The sequence below is a fragment of the Lagenorhynchus albirostris genome, chromosome 5 (genome assembly GCF_949774975.1).
Source record: "Lagenorhynchus albirostris chromosome 5, mLagAlb1.1, whole genome shotgun sequence".
NCBI classification, from domain to species: domain Eukaryota; kingdom Metazoa; phylum Chordata; class Mammalia; order Artiodactyla; family Delphinidae; genus Lagenorhynchus; species Lagenorhynchus albirostris.
In genome coordinates, this window is record NC_083099.1 from 141347589 (window position 1) to 141367167 (window position 19579).

Here is a 19579-nt window from a genome sequence, read left to right on the forward strand (position 1 = left end):
CTTTGTGTAGTATAGCCATTTTGACAATACTGATTCTTCCAATCCAGGAACGTGGTATATCTCTCCATCCGTTTGTGTCATCTTTGATTTCTTTCATCAGTATCTTATAGTTTTCTGAGTTCAGGTGTTTTGCCTCCTTAGATAAGTTTATTCTGAGGTATATTTTTCTTTTTGGTGCAATGGTAAATGGGATCATTTCCTTAATTTCTCTTTCTGGTCCTTCATTGATAGTATATAGGAATGCAAGAGATTTCTGTGCATTAATTTTGTATCCTGCAACTTTACCAAACTCATTGATGAGCTCTAGTAGTTTTCTGGTAACATCTTTAGGATTTTCTATGTATAGTATCATGTCATCTGCAAACAGCGACAGTTTTACTTCTTCTTTTCCAGTTTGGATTCCTTTTATTTCTTTTTCTTCTCTGAATGCCATCGCTAGGACTTCCAAAATTATACTGAATAAAAGTGGTGAGGGGCTTCCCTGGTGGCGCAGTGGTTGAGAGTCCGCTTGCCGATGCAGGGGACACGGGTTCATGCCCTGGTCCAGGAAGATCCCACATGCTGCGGAGCAGCTGGGCCCATGAGCCATGGCCGCTGAGCCTGCGTGTCCGGAGCCTGTGCTCCACAATGGGAGAGGCCACAGCAATGAGAGGCCCATGTACCACAAAAGAAAAAAAAAAAAGTGGTGAGAGTGGAAATCCTTGTCTTGTTCCTGATCTTAGAGAAAATGCTTTTAGTTTTTCACCACTGAGAATGACGTTTGCTGTGGGTTTGTCATATATGGCCTTTATTATGTTGAGGTATGTTCCCTCTATGGGCACTTTCTGGAGAGTTTTTATCATAAGTGGGTGTTGAATTTTTCAGCATCTATTGAAATGATCATATGGTTTTTATTCTTCAGTTTGTTAATGTGATGTATCACATTGACTGATTTATGTATATTGAGGAATCCTTGCATCTGTGGTATAAATCCCACTTGATCATGGTGTATGATCATTTTAATATGTTGTTGGATTTGGTTTGCTAGTATTTTATTGAGAATTTTTGTGTCTATGTTCATCAATGATATTGGCCTGTAATTTTCTTTTTTTGCGATATCTTTGTCTGGCTTTGGTATCAAGGTGATGGTGGCCTTGTAGAATGAGCTTGGGAGTGTTCCTTCATCTGCAATTTTTTGGAATAGTTTGAGAAGGATGGGTGTTAACTCTTCTCTAAATGTTTGATAGAATTTGCCTGCTAGGTCTTCTGGTCCTGAACTTATGCTTGTTGGAAGTTTTTTAATCACAGTTTCAATTGCAGTTCCTGTGACTGGTCTTTATTTGAGATTTTTCTTGTTTCCTGAGGTAAGACTGTATTGCTATAAACTTCCCTCTTAGAACAGCTTTTGCTGCATCCCAAAGGTTTTTGGATCATGGTGTTTTCATTGTCATTTGTCTCTAGGTATTTTTTTTATTTCCTCTTTGATTTCTTCAGTGATCAATTGGTTGTTTAGTAACATATTGTTTAGCCTCCATGTGTTTGTGTTTTTTACATTTTTTTTCCCCTGTAATTGATTTCTAATCTCATAGCATTGTGGTCGGAAAAGATGCTTGATATGATTTCAATTTTCTTAATATACCAAAGCTTGATTTGTGGCCCAAGAAGTGATCTATTCCTGGAGAGTGTTCCATGTGTACTTGAGAAGAAATTGTATTCTGCTGCTTTTGGATGTACTGTCCTATAAATATCAATTAAGTCTATCTGGTCTAATGTGTCATTTATGGCTTGTATTTCCTTATTAATTTTCTGTCTTGATGATCTGTCCATTGGTATAAGTGGGGTGTTAAAGTCCCCCATTATTACTGTTGATTTCCCCTTTTATGGCTGTTAGCATTTGCCTTTTTGAGGTGCTCCTATGTTTGGTGCATACATATTTACAATTGTTCTATCTTCTTCTTGGATTGATCCCTTGATCATTATGTAGTGTCCTTCCTTGTCTCTTGTAACAGTATTTTAAAGTCTATTTTTTTTGATATGAGTATTGCTACTCCAGCTTTCTTTTGATTTCCATTTTCATGGAATATTTTTTACCATGCCCTCACTTTCAGTCTGTATGTGTCCCTAGATCTGAAGTTGGTCTCCTGTAGACAGCATATATATATGGGTCTTGTTTTTGTATCCATTCAGCCAGTCTATGTCTTTTGGTTGCAGCATTTAATACATTTACATTCAAGGTAATTATCAATATGTATGCTCCTATTGCCATTTTCTTAATTGTTTTGGGTTTGTTTTTGTAAGTCTTTTTTCTGCCCTGCCTCTTTTGTTCTCTTCTCTTGTGGTTTGATGACCATCTTTAGTGTTGTGTTTGGGTTGCTTTTTCTTTCACGTGTGTGTATCTATTGCAGTTTTGGGGTTTGCTGTTCCCATGAAGTTTTGATATAGCAGTCTATATAGGTACAAGGTTGCTTTTAGTTGCTGATCTCTTTGCTGCCTAGAGAAGTTCCAGCATTTGTTGTAAAGCTGGTTTGGTGGTGCTGAATTCTCTTAGCTTTTGCTTGTCTGTAAAGCCTTTGATTTCTCTGTAGAATCTGCATGAGAGCCTTGCTGTGTAAAGTATTCTTTGTTGTAGTTTTTCCCTTTCATCACTTGAAATATATTGTGCCATTCCCTTCTGGCCTGCAGAGTTTCTGCTGAAAAATCAGCTGAGAACCTTATGGGGATTCTCTTGTATGTTATCTGTTGCTTTTCTCTTGTTGCTTTTAATATTTTTTCTTTGTCTTTAATTTTTGTCAGTTTGATTAATATGTGTCTCAGCATGTTCCTCCTTGGGTTCATCCTATATGGGACTCTCTGAGCTTCCTGGACTTGAGTGAGTGTTTCCTTTCTCATGTTAGGGAAGTTTGGGGCTATAATATTTTCAAATATTTTCTCAGGCCCTTTCTCTTTCTCTTCTCCTGCTGGGACCCCTATAATGAGAATGTTGGTGCATTTAATGTTGTCCCAGATGTCTCTGAGACTTTCCCCATTTCTTTTCATTCTTTTTTCTTTATTCTGTTTTCTGGCATTGATTTCCACCACTCCATCTTCCAGCTCACTTATTCGTTCTTCTGCCTCAGTTATTCTGCTATTGATTCCTTCTAGGGTATTTTTCATTTCGGTTGTTGTATTATTCATCTCTGTGTTCTTTAAATCTTCCCGCTCTTTGTTAAACATTTCCTGTGTCTTCCTGGTCTGTGTGTCCATTCTTTTTATGAGATTTTGGATCATCTTTACTATCATCACTCTGAAATCTTTTACAGATAGATCGCGTATCTCCTCTTTGTTCAGTTGTTCTTCTGGGTTTTTATCTTATTCCTTCGTTTGCAACATATTTCTCTGTCATCTCATTTTGTCTAACTTTCTGTGCTTGTGGTCTCCTTTCCACAGGCTGCAGGATTGTAGTTCCTCTTGCTCTGGTGTCTGCCCCTTCGTTGGTGAGGTTGGTCCAGGGGCTTGTGCAGGCTTCCTGGTGGGAGGGACTGGTGCCTGCCCTCTGGTGGATGGAGCTGGGTCTTGTCCCTCTGATGGTCAGGGCCGTGTCAAGGGGTGTGTTTTGAGGTGGCTGTGAACTCAGTACGACTTTATGCAGCTTGTCTTCTGATGGGTGGGGCTGTGTTGTTTGGCCTGAGGCTTTCCAGCAGTGGATCCTGCAGGCTGTTGGGTGGGGCCGGGTCTTGGTGCTGAAGTGTGGACCTTCAGGAGAGCCCACTCCAATCAGTATTCCCTGGGGCTTCCGCTATCAGTGTCCTTGCCCCAACAGTGAGCTATAGTCAACTTTTGTCTCCCCAGGAGACACTCCCTAGGTAGGTGTAGCCCAGTTTCCTATGGAGGTACTTCTTTGTGCTGGGTCACAGTGCACATGAGACCTTGTGTGCACCCTCCAAGAGTGGAGTTTCTTTTTCCCCCAGCCCTGAGGATCTCCTTCCTTCAAGCCCTGTTGACCTTCAAGCTAAATGCTCTGGGAGTTCTTCCACCCAATGCCAGACCCTCAGACTGTCTTGGAGGGCTAATTTTCTGTGGAAGTGCCCCTTTGTAGCCTGCGTGGATCTAATATTTTTTGGTGTGAGGGTTGTTTTTACTATAGATGTCTGCCACCTCTTTCCTCCGTGTATGCTGGCCATTATCCCCTCTGATAGGAGGTGTGACTGATGTTGTGGTGACCAGAGCCTGCACTGGATACTGAACAGGGCCTCTCCTTTGCTCTGTGGTTGTCCCTGCCTGTCAGGGGCAGGGTCTGCTCCCTAGTTATTGGAGTAGAGGTCCTCAAATCTGTTTCTTAGCTGTGTTTCTGATCTGTGGTGCAAGGTAGCTGGGGTTGGAGCACTCCCACTGGGAGAGAAGCCACTGTTCACCTGTGGGTGTGCTCTGTTGTGTCACCTTTCACCCATTGTGCGAGCTCTCAGATTACACTGTTGTTGGCACTGCTCTCAGCCCCACCTTAACCATGGGCATGCCAGCAATTGGCCCTGGTGTCTCTCAGACGTTGCTTTCACCAGGCCACCAGCATAGCTCCACTGAAGTCAGGTTCCAGGATTGCAGTAATCATGGATCTGGACCCGCTGTGGGCACGATGGGAGCACCTCAGACTCTGGCCTGGCCCAACCCTCATGTGTATGTACCCACTCAATGGGCACTCAATCTCCATTCAGATGTTCTGTAAGTGCTGGGTTTACAAAGCTGGTCACAGGGGTGTCAAGTTGCAGTTTGCCCAGCTGCAAGGAGAGATTTCAGCTTTTACTCCTTAGTTGCACAGCCCCTGGGGCTCAGCTGTGGTTTCAGCCCCACCTCTGAATGTGGGCCACCCACAGAGGGCTGTTCCTGAGGCTGCCACAGAGTGCACAATTCCTCCCCAGCAAGGAGGGGGCCTGGAGGTGATGGTGGCTGGGTTGTGAGAGTTCCCACTGTGGTGGGGACAGGCTGCAGAGGAGGAGGTGGCAGCAGCTGGGGTCACAGGAGCCCCGGTGGGGATGGGTTGTGCCGGCAAGCCTGCAGCCACGGGCACAAGAGAGCAGGCCCTGGCAGGAGCCCTTCCTAGGAGCGGCTGGTGTGTGGGGAGAGGCTGCAGTGACGGCCCCACCCCTTGCGTATCACTCAACAGAGGCGCACTTCTATGGCAGTCTGGGTTTCCTACACAAGCATTCCCAGTTGCAGAGCTCCTCACTCCTGTCCCCTCAGGCTGTCTCCTTGCAGCCAACAGCAGTCCCCTCCCTGGGTCTGCTCTCCAAACCCCACGTTCCAGCACCCAGCCCCTGTGCACACTAGCGGATACCTATCTCAGGCTGGGGCTCACAGGGCTGTGGCACGGACGATCTGTGTAGGTCTCACTCTGTCCTGCCTGCCACAGACCAGTTGCTGCACTCTCCTCTGACTGCCACCGAAGCTCCCTTTCTGTCCCAACTGAGCTCCCCGCTGGAGAGGGTCTTCCCCAGATGCGGGAACCACTCCTCTCCTTCAGCTCCCTCCCACCAGGGGCACAGGTCCTGTCCCACTTCCTCTCCTCTTCCTTTTCCCTTCTTCTTTCCTTTGTCCTACCTGGTTATGCAGGGATCCTTTAGGGGTCCAAGGTTCTCTGCTACTGTTCAGGCAGTGCTTTGTGGGAACTGTTCCATTTGTGGATGTATTCTTTTTTTTTCTTTTTGCGGTACGCGGGCCTCTCACTGTTGTAGCCTCTCCCATTGCGGAGCACAGGCTCCAGACGTGCAGGCTCAGCAGCCATGGCTTACGGGCCCAGCCGCTCCGCGGCATGTGGGATCTTCCCAGACCGGGGCACGAACCCGCGTCCCCTGCATCGACAGGCGGACGCTCAACCACTGCGCCACCAGGGAAGCCCTGAGGATGTGTTCGTGGTGCATTTGTGGGGAGATGAATTGCACATCCTTCTAGTCCTCCAACATCCTGACTCCTTTTTCACTTGTCTCATTTCCGTCTACTGTGTTCCTACTAGGTTTTCATAAGCATTTATTTTCTCTGGGGCTTCTCTGAGTGACTTTACCTTTTTCTTCCAGGTCTTTCTTGAGTTTGGTCAGTTTGAATTTTATCTCCTCCAGTGATTTTGCTATTTCCCCTAATCTTTGCACATCTTCCTATGGGCCTCCTTCATGGAAGGAATTGCTTCAATGAGTTGTTTTTGTGTTTTTTAAAAAAAAAATTTGTGATGAAACACATGCTTCTGTTCTCTACCTGCTTTCTGGAGACCTTTTTCTGGTGAGTGTTCTTCATTAGATGGTAAGTTTTGTTCCTCTTTTTCACACTTTTAAAATAAAATAACACCTCATAAGTATGCTTGAGTTGCTTTTTTAGATCAGACACTCACTCACTCACCATGGAACTGTAGAACAGCTACTTGCTAGAGGTTCCAATGAAGCAGCAAGCGTAGGTTTCACCCAACCTCCGAGACTCACAATACTAATATTCTCTCTTTCTCGGCTGCCAAATAAGTGGACTGTTTTCTGGAAATGTGGAACGTGCGTTTGCAGTTTCACAGCCCTGGTTCTTCTGATTCTCCCAGGAGTGCCATCAGCCCTGGTCCGTCTCCTTCCCTTTTCCCTTGCTGAAAAGAAGGAACAGGCTTTCACACTTCAGTGTGAGCCCCTCGTGTGGGGAAATGAATGTTTTCTGGTGCCTTCTGAGGCTGGGTGCTGCTGGAACCTGTCATCACTGGCCATCGCTTATCACTTCATTCCTTCCCCGTGGCCTCTGCCCTCTCTCAGCCACTTCTGGCAGCTTCTACACATTGTTTCCATCTGCAGCTTCTCTCTCTCTCCTACTTACACTTTAAATGCAGGGTTCAGGGCATGAAGTTCGTTGTCTGTTTCATTTTTCTGGTTTCTCTTCTGTGACTTCCGAGAGAAGCAGGGAGGGTTGCTATATCTAACATGCCCATGTTCATACTAGATGTCTGGTCTTCCAGGGTTTTTTTTTTTCTTTTTCTTTCTTTTTTTTTTCCTTTGGTTGCACCACACTGCATGTGGGATCTTAGTTTCCCGACCAGGGGTTGAACCCGTGCCCCCTGCAGTAGAAGCATGGAGTCCTCACCGCTGGAGCGCCAGGGAAGTCCCCGGTCTTCCATTGTTATCGTATATATTTTGGTATCATTTAAGGTTTTTGTTTGCTTGTTTCTTTTTTTCTACAGGAATGTTGAGTTTGGTTATTTAAATGTTTTTACACTTTTTTTATTGAAACGGGTAAAGATTTAATACAAATATATTTATTGCTGTGTTATTCAAGGTGGAAAAAATGGAAGTGATCTACGAGTCCAACAGTAAAGAAACAGAGTAACTATTACACGTTCCTAGGGTGGAATACTCAGCAACCATTAAAAATATACAGGCAAACTCTGGAGATGTTAACAGGTTTGGTTCCAAACCAGCACAACAAAGCGAATATCACAATAAAGCGAGTCACACAAAATTTTTGGCTTCCCAGTGCATGTAAAAGTTACGTTTACACTATACTGTAGTTTATTAAATGTACAACAGCATGTCTGTAAAAAATATACCTGCCTTAATTAAAAAGTACTTTATTGCTAAAAAATGCTAACCATCACCTGAGCCTGCAGTGAGTCGTAGTAGTAACATCACAGATCACTGATCACAGATCACCACAACTAATATAATAGTCATGAAAAAGTTTGAAAATATTGTGAAAATTATCAAAATGTGACCCAGAGACATGATGTAGGCAACATTCACTTCGTCAAAAAAAACACAATATCTATGAAGTGCAATGAAACAAGTCTGCCTGCATTTTAATAATTTAAAGGTCAGGAAATGATTATATTATATTAAAAGAAAAAATAAAATAAACTGTCTATGCAGTGAGATCAATAATTTTAAATGCACCCCTACCTTTACAGAAACGCACACACAAACACATACAGAAAATATATGGTATCACCTACTTGTGGAATCTAAAAAAAAATGATACAAGTGAACTTATTTACAAAACGGAAATAGACCCACAGACATAGAAAACAAACTGATGGTTACCAAAGGGGAAGGGGGGTGAGGGATAAATTAGGAGTTTGGGATTAACACATACACACTACTGTATATAAAATAGATAACCAACAAGGACCTACTGTACAGCACAGGGAACTATACTCAATATCTTATATTAACCTATAATGGAAAAGAATCTGAAAAAGAATATATATATATACACACAGTTATATATATATTCAGTTATATATATATAGATATATAGATATTCAGTTTTGTATATATGCGTAACTGAATCACTTTGCTGTATACCAGAAACTAACACAACACTGTAAATCAACTATACTTCAGTTTAAAAAAAAAATTTAAGGAAGTGTAAAAAAAGAGAGAGAGAGACCAAAAACTGGAAAAAAAAAATGCACCAAAAAGTCAGAGAAGTTATTTCTAAAAGAACTCCAGGTGAGTTACAATATTCTTTTTAAAATTCTATGTTTTCTAAATATATATTACTTTTACAATGAGGAAAAACTATTGAAAAAGCAACCTGCTCATTATTTCCTCCCACTTGACCCTGTTCTTATTTCGTTCTCTGTCTTGGTGGATGGCAACCCCTCCGGCCACCACAAACTGGGCAGGAATCCCGAGTCATCCCTATTCTTTTTAAAATTCTATGTTTTCTAAATATATATTACTTTTACAATGAGGAAAAACTATTGAAAAAGCAACCTGCTCATTATTTCCTCCCACTTGACCCTGTTCTTATTTCGTTCTCTGTCTTGGTGGATGGCAACCCCTCCGGCCACCACAAACTGGGCAGGAATCCCAAGTCATCCCATGCCCTCCCTTTCATTATTCCCCACCCCAAATTGCTTTGGGCCCTACCTCCTAAAGAGCTCAAACTCCCTCACCCTCACCAGGATTGCTGTAGCCCTCTGTCCTCTGGGCTCTTGAGTCGGTTCCCATATTCATCTCCTCATCCCATCTTGAAACCACCTTCTGTATATGAGCTGGACCACTAAACACTTCTATGGCTCATGGCAGCCACAGAAGAAAAATCGGTATACAAGTACTCAAGGCCAGCCCCAGCCTGACCTGACTCTACCTCTCCCAGGACACACCTGTCACACTCCAGTGTCTAGGTAGCCTGCATTCTGACACAGTACCTGGATGATTATTACATAATCATCAAATTATGTAATAAGTGGCACACAACAGACTCCACACAACCAGAGCAGATGCCGGCCATGCCAGCTGCGGTGGGCTGACTGGATCTTCCCTGCTGGGAATGGAACAGGTGTAACGCACGAAGCGTAGAGGAAGGGATTCAGCCTGGCACCCAGTTCCAAACGGAACCAGTTCTAAGCCATGCTGGAAAAATGATGACTTGTCCTGGTTTAGGAGTGTGAAAAGGTAGGAATCTCAGATTCCTACACGGCAACCGTGACAATATCCAATCCGTGTTTTGCTTGTTTGAATAGCATTCGGTTTGAATAGCATTTGCTCTGTCACCTCTGCACTTTCACTATTTCCTTGGATTCTCTGGTCACCTGATCAAGACAGCTGGAGCAGATGGCAGCCCCGTGTTATAAAAAGCAGAGGGTTGGGCTTCCCTGGTGGCACAGTGGTTGACAGTCCGCCTGCCGATGCAGGGGACATGGGTTCGTGCCCCGGTCCGGGAGGATCCCACGTGCCGCAGAGCGGCTGGGCCCGTGAGCCATGGCCGCTGAGCCTGCGCGTCCGGAGCCTGTGCTCCGCAACGGGAGAGGCCACAACAGTGAGAGGCCCGCGTACCACAAAAAAAAAAAAAAAAAAAAACTGTCGGGTCAGGGCTTTAGTTGGATACTTTTCCAGTGAAGCTATTCAAATTCACACTCCACTCATCAGTGGCTGAAAGCAGTCACCTGACTGCTGGTAATATTATTATTTGTTAAATCCTTGCTAATTTTGGAGGTATCTGCTTATTTGTAAGATTCATCTTTTTCTTCTGTGTATCACACATTTTGTGAACTGCTGCTTCTTTTGTTTGGCCCATTTTTCACTTGGGGTTTCAAGATTGCTCTGCCTTGAGAGTATTAGTGCCTTACATCACCCGGGATCTTGTTAAAATGCACGCTCCGATTCTGTAGGTCTGGGCCTGGGCCTTCTGACAAGCTCCCAGTGATGTGAGGCTGCTCCGTGGGGCCCCTTAAGTAGCAAGGTCTAGATAACACCCTCTCCCCAAACCCCACCATCAGGAAACACCCTGCCTGGTTACTGCCTCTCATCCTTCCGGCCCCAGCCCGGCCTCATCTCCCCCTGGGAGCCCTCCAGGTCCCCCTGAGATGGGATAAAAACCAAGCACTCCCCCTGATGGTGTGAGTCAGCTCGGCCCATGTCCCAGCCTGACTGTCACCTGCCGGGAAGCAGGCCGTGGAGGTGGTCGGCACCGTTTACCACAATCCTGCTCTACGCCTGGCTTCCGGAAGATAGTAACTCTTTTCCGGATCCGTGAATGAATGGTTGCTTTTGCTTGTGTTTCTCTGTGCCTTTTACAATCTCATTAAAACATTTTGAATCCTCAGACAGTAAACATCTTAAATGCACTAGGTGTGCATGTCGAGAGCCATTTCTGTACCTGCGCTTGGCAAAAACCTGTCAGTTTTCGGAATTCCGTGGCAGTCCAGTGGTTAGGACTCCGGGCTTTCACTGCTGAGGGCCCAGCTTCAATCCCTGGTCAGGGAACTGAGATCCTGCAAGCCATGTAGCACGGCCAAAATAAGAAAAAATAGAAGAAAAAAACATGTCAGTTTCACCTTGGAGAGCTCCTGTGAGCCTCCCGTGAGTTCACCTATGCCCGCCAGCCCCTTCCAGGTGTCCATCTGTGGACCGAGCAGGGAAGGCGCTTTGAACTTTTCTAGCCCCTCCAGGATGGAGAAGGCCATGCGAGTGGGTCACACGTGCGGTGGCCCGGGCGGCGGGTCTCACGATTCCTAAGGTGGTCGGCCTTGCGTCACTCATCAGTAAGGCCTGTGTTTCCCTCGTCCCGTAAAACTAGCTGATGTGCTGAGCCTCAGGCCTGCTCTTCTAAGGCTTCCATGGGGCAGCTGTGTGACCGATGTGGGCAGGGCCCCTCTGACAATCCCCTCCCTATAAGATATGGATGCTAGCGGCCACCTGACCATGGGCACGCAGGTTTGCATGACACAGGCTATGCGTATCTTTCTGTCCCAGCACCTGCCGTGTTGCCTGACAGGTAGTAGTAACTCAGTTATGTTCTTTCAATAAATACATGAACACATGAATGAATGAACGCATTCACTAAGCTGAACTCTTCAAAGAAACAGGAGGTGTGAATAGAAGCAGTTTTTAACATCTTTTAAAAGAGAAGAAAGTGAATCGAAGCAACAGAACTCCACCCCCCCGCCAGGAACAGCAAAACTGAGGCTTTCCTGTGGGTCCTTTATTGGGGAAACCTCAAGTAGATTTTTAAAAAGCAGGTAAATATACAATCAACTCATCACGGGGAGAGGAAGAAGGAAGACGTGTTCCCTGCAGCTACGGTTTAAACAAACACGGGACTTACCTATTTGCTCGGTCATTTGTCCAGTCATTGAAGAAATATTGAGGGAGTACCAGCTGTGGCCGGGTCCTGTCCAAGGCACTGGGGATTCTGCTGTGAACGGGTCAAGGGCCCTATCTATCGTCACGGAACTTGTGGTCTGACAGAGAGGATTACACTCCAGATGATAAGCCAGGTAACATGAAAATGCCTAAACTAGAGTAGGTCCCCTACACATGAACGAGTTCCGTTCCGAAAGCGCGTTCATGAGTCCAATCTGTTCGCAAGTCCAACGAAGTTAGCCTAGGTACCCAATCAACACAATGGGCTATATAGTACTGTACTGTAATAGCCCTGTTTGCAACAGCGCCCCGGTTGCATAACCCTAATACTAACTCAGTAGAACCTAATTCTGTCTATACCCTGGAGCTACCTAGAGTTCTTCTAAAAATGTCAGTTCCTGGGCTCCTTTCTGGACAATGACATCAGAACCTCAGGGGTGAGGGCTTTTGGTTCTGCAGATGCGCCTTGTGATTCCAACGTGCGTCCCCAGCTGAGAACAGTGGCCTCCACCAGCATCCACCATAATGGTGGAAATCGTGGGCTGGGGGAGAAGGTTGGTATTTGGGAACTTTTTACATTCCTTGCTATTTCCCAGTATACATTTTTTTCTAACACCGGCTGCCAGTGGCAGGGGGTGGAGCGGGGGGTAGCCTGAAGACAAAGTGCTTTTTGTGGTCTGCTCAGTGTGAGGGCCTCCCTCCGTGTCCTGGTGGTTTCCAACTCTGCCCTGGTGCCCAGAGAGCAGGCCAGGGCTCTCTTCTGCTCCCTTTCCAGAAGCCTCACTGGCCATTTACATTTGTCACTATTAGCTTCAAACCCCACAGGAGCTGCAGGTGAGTTTTCATTTCATCTTTATGAAAACATGGAGGTAGAAGGTTAATAACAACCATCAACATCATGCTGTCTTACAGGTGAGAAAACGAAGGGCTAGAAGAATTAGGGGAACTAGCTAGCAAAACGGCAGAGCTGGGATTGGAACGCAGAATTTATCAATTCAAATCCAACGCAGTCTTCACTTTATTCCATTGCTTTCCAGAGTCCATTTGTTCATTCATTCATTCATTCATTCAGAAGGCATTGAAAATTTGCTCTGTACCAAGTACGGTTCTAGTTGCTGGATAAACAAGTCTTAGAGAGTTCCTGTCCACAAGTAAAGGGAACAGGTCATCGGAATACAGTGTGATAAATGCCCCCTGAGGAGCACGGAGGAGAGAGCCCATCGTGCTGTGCTGCCCGCAGCCCGAGTCCCACCAGCCGTGTGACAGTGCACAACTCACTGCACTTCTCAGATCCTCAGCTGCCTCATCTGTAAAATGAGGAGAACAATTCTACCCTCCCTGGATTGTCATGCTATACAGTGACATCATGGAAGTCACAGGTCTCATTACGGGTCTGTTCATTCATTCATTCGCTCTGTTAACATATTGGGGGAGGGAAGGGAGGAAGGTGATGACCGTGTGAATCCGAGTCAGTGAAAAACGTGACAACTTCTCTCTTTCTCTCCTTAGAAAGAAGGCAGACATTTTTATTAAACGGGTTTTAAAATTTTTTCTTGTCACCTCTTGAAAAACGTGTGTGTGTTTGTGTGTGTGTGTGTGTGTTTAACTACTTGTCACTCCACTGGTCACTGTTAGACTTTATGAGGGAAAAGCAGCTTTTGGCTTTTAAAAGGGACGTTTCCATCACGAGAACAGAGTAAGCCAGGTTCCTTGGCACCATCGCTGTCAGGCTATGCAACCAAAAGGAGGTTTTGCTTTGCATTCCTCACCAGGGATTCTGACTTTTTTCCCACCCCTGAGGTCAAGAACAAACTGTGAGAATGATTTTTATGTTTTTATTTCTCTCAGAAAACCTCTCTTCTCCAGCCAGATCCTGTGTTGCTCGAACACACCTTAGCTGTCAACACTGATGATGGTGATCGCTGGAGATGCACTCCTCTCCCTGATCCGGTGGCCTGAACTCCAATTACAGTTACTGCTAGGAGCCAAAAGCATTGTTTTATGGAATAAATGTCCATAAGTACAAGCTTATTATCACTCCCAGTTGAATCCAGTTCGAGGCCCTTGAAGATCAGGCCTTCAAAGAGGTAAGATTTGTACGTAACACATAGGTATGGAGACATGGCCATGGGCAAGCCACTGAACCCATGAGTATCAATTTCCTTATCGGCAAGAGAAGGGTTTGGAGAAGACTCCCCATAAGAGGTCTCCTTCCAGCTCCTGGAAGGGCATGTAACCCCAGGTTTGGAGTATCACTGCTTGTGTCCCCCCACCCCCTGTTCATATGTGGAAGCCCTAACCTACAGCATGATGGTATTTGGACATGAGATCCCTGGGGGTAATTGGGTCTAGATGAGGTCATGAGGGTGAAGCCTCCTGATGGGATCAGTGTTCTGATAAGAAGAGGAAGAGACACCACAGGGCTCTCTCTCTCTCAGACACACACACACACACTCTCGGTCATGTGAGAGGTCAGCTGTCTGCAAGCCTAGAAGAGAGAACTCACCAGGAACCTCATCTGCAGGAACCTTGATCTTGGGCTTTCAGCCTTCAGAACTGAAGAAAATAAATTTCTGTGACTGAAGCCCCCCAGCCTGTGCTATTTTGTTACAGCCGCCCCAGATGACTAACACAACTGCACTGGGATTAAAATGCTCGGAGGGAGCTGAACTAAGTGAAGCCTGGACTTTTCACCTGCTCTGCATTTTCGGAGGCATCCATCCGTTCAACACGTATTTTATTCCTGAGCGCTTGCTGGGTGCCCCACCTGTGCTGGGCGCTGGGGACGTATAGAATAAACACAGTCCCAGCCTGCCAGGGCCCTACAGGCCAGCAGGTGCGACAGCCATGGAAAGAAGCCATTAACCCGGCTTTATAACAAATAGAGAAAAGAACTGTGAGGGGCACGGGTCAGGAGAACGAAGGGGAGATGGGGAGCATTTTCACAGAAACATTTTAATATGGAATTAATTCTACAGCACTTCATCCAGGGCTTCTCATACTTTTTTTTTTTTTAAATGAAGCATGATTATAAAAGGACAGAGGACTTTGGCAGTGGGGAAGCCAAGCCCTGACCTGAAGAAGTGGCGAGGATTGTGCTGGTGGACAGAGCACTGAATGGGGGCTTCCTGGCTGAGGGAGCTCATACACTGCACCTGAAGTGGGCCATTTCCAACATCCAGCCCTTTTTTTTTTATTGAAGTGTAGTTGACTCAGTGTGGTGGCAGTCTCTGCTGTACAGCAGTGACTCAGTTATACACATATAGACATTCTTTTTTTAATATTCTTTTCCATTATGTTTATCACAGGATATTGAGTATAGTTCCCTGTCCTATAGATTAGGACCTTGTTTATCCATGCTCAATGTAATAGTCTGCATCTACCAACCCCAAACCCCCAGTCCATCCATCTCCCTCCCCGCTTCCCCCTTGGCAACCACAAGTTCATAGCAACACGGCCTTCATCAAAAAACAAGAAAAATCTCAACTAAACAACCTAACCTAGCACCTAAAAGAATTAGAAAAAGAAGAACAAACAAAATGTAGAGTCAGCAGAAGAAGGAAATAATAACGATCAGGGAGGAAATAAATAAAATAGATATTAAAAAAACAACAGAAAAAAATCAACAAAACCAAGAGCTGGTTCTTTGAAAAGGTAAACAAAATTGGCAAACCTCTGGCTAGGCTCACCAAGAAGAGAGAGAACCCAAATAAAATAAGAAATGAAAAAGGAGAAATCTCAACTGATACTGCAGAAATACAAAAAAACCATAAAAGAATACTATGAACAATTACATGCCAACAAATTTGACAACCTAGAAGAAATGCACAACTTTCTAGAAACATACAGCCCACCCTTTTTGAATGCACTCCCCTTAGCCTCGGGAACTTGGCTGTGGGCATCGCACAGAGCAGCCTCATACAGCGAGAAGGCTCATTTGGTCGAGCAATTTCAGTAAACACAGCCCCAGGCAAGGCTAAGGGAGTGCAGGGGCCACCAGGCAGGGCCGCCTTAGGAAGGTCGCTGCTGGCTCCTGCCTCTCCCGGGGGTCCACCCGGCAGGGAAAATGGTGTGGGCCCAAGGGAGCACGTGGAGGGGACAGGAAAGGCGGTGACGGAACCCGGGGAACACGTGGGGAGGTGCGTGGGGAGCAGGAAAGGCGGTGATGGACGCAAAGGCCACACCCACACCCGGCATCTGCGACGCGGGAGAGGCTGTAGAGATGAGTTGCTTCACCTGCCGTCTGGCGGGAGGAGAAGCCCGTGCGGATTCGACGTGCGGTCCCAGAGCGGCGGGAGAGCCTGTGTAGACCCGGCCAGGCGTACGCGGCGGTGGCGGGGATGGCGTGGACGGCGTGGGCGCGGCGCCAACTGCTCCCAGCGCGCGGAGACCAGAAGTGGCCAAGCGGCGAGACAGGAGGCGCAGCTCCGGGTCTGAAGGGGCCGGGGGCGGGGTCAGGGCCGAAAGGAGACCCGGGCGGGATGCTGGGCGGGAAGGGACCGCGGGGCCCGGGCCGGGGTCGGCTGGGAAGCTGGCCGCCGAGCAGGCCGCCGAGGGTGAGAGCGGCACGCCAGGGGCTCTCAGGGACGAGCCCGAGGGTAGCGGCGCGGCTGATTTCCGGGGACGGAGAGCCTCACGTCGGGGATGCCCTGCAGGGGTCGGACTCCAGTCCCCCGGCCTCCTCAGCGCGTGGGACACCTGCGCCCGCCTCCGTCCTCGTCCCCCGAGGGGGCCTGAGGGCGAACACCACTTGACCCAGGACCTCCCGGCTGGCTGCCACCTGCGCCCCCGACCCCACCTGAGCGGCCAGCGACCGCGCCCCCCGCAGTGGCTTCCAGAAGCTGCAGCGGGGGAGGGCGAGCCTCTGCTGTTCCCCGAAAGCATCGGCAGGCATGGCGATTCCCGGGGGCGGGGGGGCGTGGCAAAGAGGAAAGGAGGGGTGGCAGCAGGTAGGGGGACCAGTGAGGGCTGTCAGAGTGACGTCATGAGAACCGCGTGGCTCGGGGACCCCAGGGGATTCTGCGCTCGTGACTTCTGCAAGGTCTCGTCCCTCCCTTTTTCACTCCGTATACCTTCAGTTCTCCAACACCTCCCCGAGGAAAAGTGTTCAAAACGTTGCGATTCCAAGCTTCAGCCGCCTCATTCTGAGGCGACTCCTGGAAGCGCCCCGGGCCGGGTGGATGTCTGGAGGGCTGCGATCTTCACAGGAAGAAGGAAGAGAATAGGGGGTGCTGTGATCCATGCGGGGGTCCAGGCAGTATGCTCTTGGCCTGATAAGGGGTGCTTTGCGTTCAGGAAAGGGGAGAAAGGCGGTCCTACACAGCTGAGAGCTGTGAACATGTTCAGCTCAGTCCATCTCACCAATCTCTGAGTTTCAGAAATGTTTTCCGTGTCGTTCCATTTAGCGGTTTTGGACTATTTCGTACCTATGCTGTTGAGATTCTTTGCTTAGTTTTCTTTCCCGAAGGATTTACATTTTTTCTCTTTGGAATATCCTAGGACAGGTGGCATACAGTGTTTCTTTGGTAGTCCCTTACGTTACTTTTTTCTAAATCAAAACTGAGATGCAGCTAGATTTTCTCTTGATCGCTTATGATAGTGAGAGACGAAATGACCCATGAAGATGATAACATCAACCATTTGTGGGGTGCCTCTCCTGCATCCGGCATCGTTCTAGGTTCCCTCTCTATTCTGTCCTCTGAGGTGTTGTGCCCCTCCCCCACCCCCGCCATTGGCTCACACCCCAGACCACACAGCTGCTAAGGGAAAGAACTAGGAGAACCGAGTCAGCCTGATCCAGTTTCCATGCTCTTCCTCCTAAAGATTTCAGCCACTGAAGCCAACAAAAATAGTTTCATAAAGAGTGGAAACCAGCAACAAAGGAAAGGAACTTGGGCGTTGGGTTTTTGTTATTGTTTCTCGCGCGGCTTGTGCTCCAGGTGGGGTGTGTATAAGCAGAGAACTGATGCTCAGGTGACAGAAGGTCGAGGAGGGAGAGGCATGGCGTGTGGTCCCCACGGCCTCTGTGTGGTCAGTGTGTGCATGTGTATTTCCCCTCGACCCTCGAGGACCTGGTGACCTCGGTATAGATACATCTTTATGAAAGGGGGCGCGACGCTCCGGGAAGGCAGGAGCCCCGACTGCAGGGTCCCAGGTTCTAGCTGAGTGGCTCTGGACTACTATCGTCCGCCTTGCGCACTCCAACTGCCTCACCCTACAAGGGGGGCGGCCGGGCACCTGGCATCGAGCATAGGATTTCACACTGCTTAGGGGGGCTTACAGCACCACCCACGCTAAGCACTAGACAATTAGATGCCCCTGTAAATCATAGTACTGGTTTATATTACACTTTTGGCCACAACTTCTTTTCCAGTCTCCAAATGGACCCTCCCTTCAGCAAATGGGCAACAGTCACTCCAGCCTCCCCTAGGAGCTCGTCACTCACTTCTGTATCTATCACTCGAGCTCATGAAAATCGGGTGCCTTTTCTCCCCACAAATGAGTCACCTGTGAAGCCTAACTTCCGCTTCAGTTTCTCACCGTCTCGCTGTGTCAGCCACGGCAGCGTGATGGTGCCGGAAATATATAGGAAACATTTTAAACCGTGGGATAAAAACACCCCCAGTCACAATTACAGGGATCAAAACAGTCGAAAAATTTGGACTTTTCCCAATACCTTACGTGTTTCAAAGTGGATTTCTGCAGCAAAGGGCGGGACCCAGCTCTTGGTTTCTGCAGGCAAAATCTTTCCCAATGAAAACCCCAAGGTCACCACGGATTATCTGCACAAACACACTGGGGCCTTTAGGAGACTGTCAGAGAAACAGTCTGCAAGTAACAACTTGAAAACAAAAACAAACAAGACTAGTTCCAAGTGTCCAGATGCACTGCTCTGGACACACCCACCAGTCCTTCCCACGAGCAGCGGCTGTTCATAAGGAAACCCCGGGTACAGTCAGCGTGGGACCTTCAAGTGTGCGTTACCGTCTGGCCCATCCAGGTTGCAACCCAGAACACGGAAGCAGCCCAGAATGGTGATGGAAAGGAGGTCAGAGGGGTGTCTTTACACTCTCAGCTCACTGGTCCCGGCTTCGTGTGGCCCCATTCAGACTCAGAAGTCTACACCTTCTGCCAAGCCAGAGTCCACAGACCCTGGATGGCTCTCTTCCTCCCTACCCATTGCAGACCAGGAAGCTGCTGACGGAGTTGTGATTAGGAAAAGCGTTGAAAGTTTTCACCCAAGAGGTGCCTTCCCCAGTCTCGGGCTTCTTCCCTCTCCCTCCCTCATCTTGCTCCAGGGCAGCCCGATGTCCCACTTGTCATCACCCCCAGCATCCCTGGCTCCAGCGTCCCGACATCACCAGTGCCTCCCCACAGTGCACTGCATGACCCCTGCGCGAGAGGCTTTACGGGTCACTGTACACATACTCGGCCCCTCTCCCTTGCCGAGAGTTTTCCTTTCTGCAGGTGGGTCCTCCCTAGGACCCTGTGTTGCTGCTTCACTTTTCATAACTTTGCACTAAAAGGTGAGCTGCCTAAGACCCAGGTCTTTGTCAGTTTTGTCCCCTGATGCATTTGGGGGGCTTAAATAGTGCCTGCCGTCTAGTAGATGCTTCATAAACATTTGGCGAATTGAATTGGATTGAACTGCGACCTGTAACTCCGCAGAGCTGCTCTGTCTGGGTTTCTGGCCCCTCAACGCAAGGTTGGAAGAGCTCTGAAGGGCTAGCCCTTCCACCCTCCTATGGCCTTACAGGATGTGTTCCAGGACATGAAGAGCCTTTGCTTTTCTCGTAGTTGTTCAGCTTGCCAGGGTCCTGAACTTCGCTCCCAACTCAGCCGAGTTTCTGGCTGCCTCAAAGCCTTATAGGACCAAGTGCAACATGCATAAATAATGAAATGTCCGGGTGCCTACTAGCTGCAGGTGGTCTGCGCTGGTACAGTCCATGCCTTAGCTCACTTAATCTCAGCAGCTCTGAAAATGGTGTTATTCTTACCATTTCACAGATTAAAAATAAAAC

General features: G+C 47.6%; 1 protein-coding gene across 1 annotated transcript in view; it reads left to right on the plus strand.

Moving 5' to 3' along the window:
* The first annotated feature begins 15875 nt into the window (after positions 1 to 15875).
* Positions 15876 to 19579, plus strand: part of FAM3B (FAM3 metabolism regulating signaling molecule B) — a 54453-nt gene continuing 50749 nt past the window's right edge. Inside the window, exon 1 of the mRNA XM_060150953.1 lies at positions 15876 to 15989. Within this exon, the coding sequence (XP_060006936.1) occupies positions 15899 to 15989 (91 nt within the window). The 5' untranslated portion in view covers positions 15876 to 15898. The remainder of the gene's footprint in view (positions 15990 to 19579) is intronic.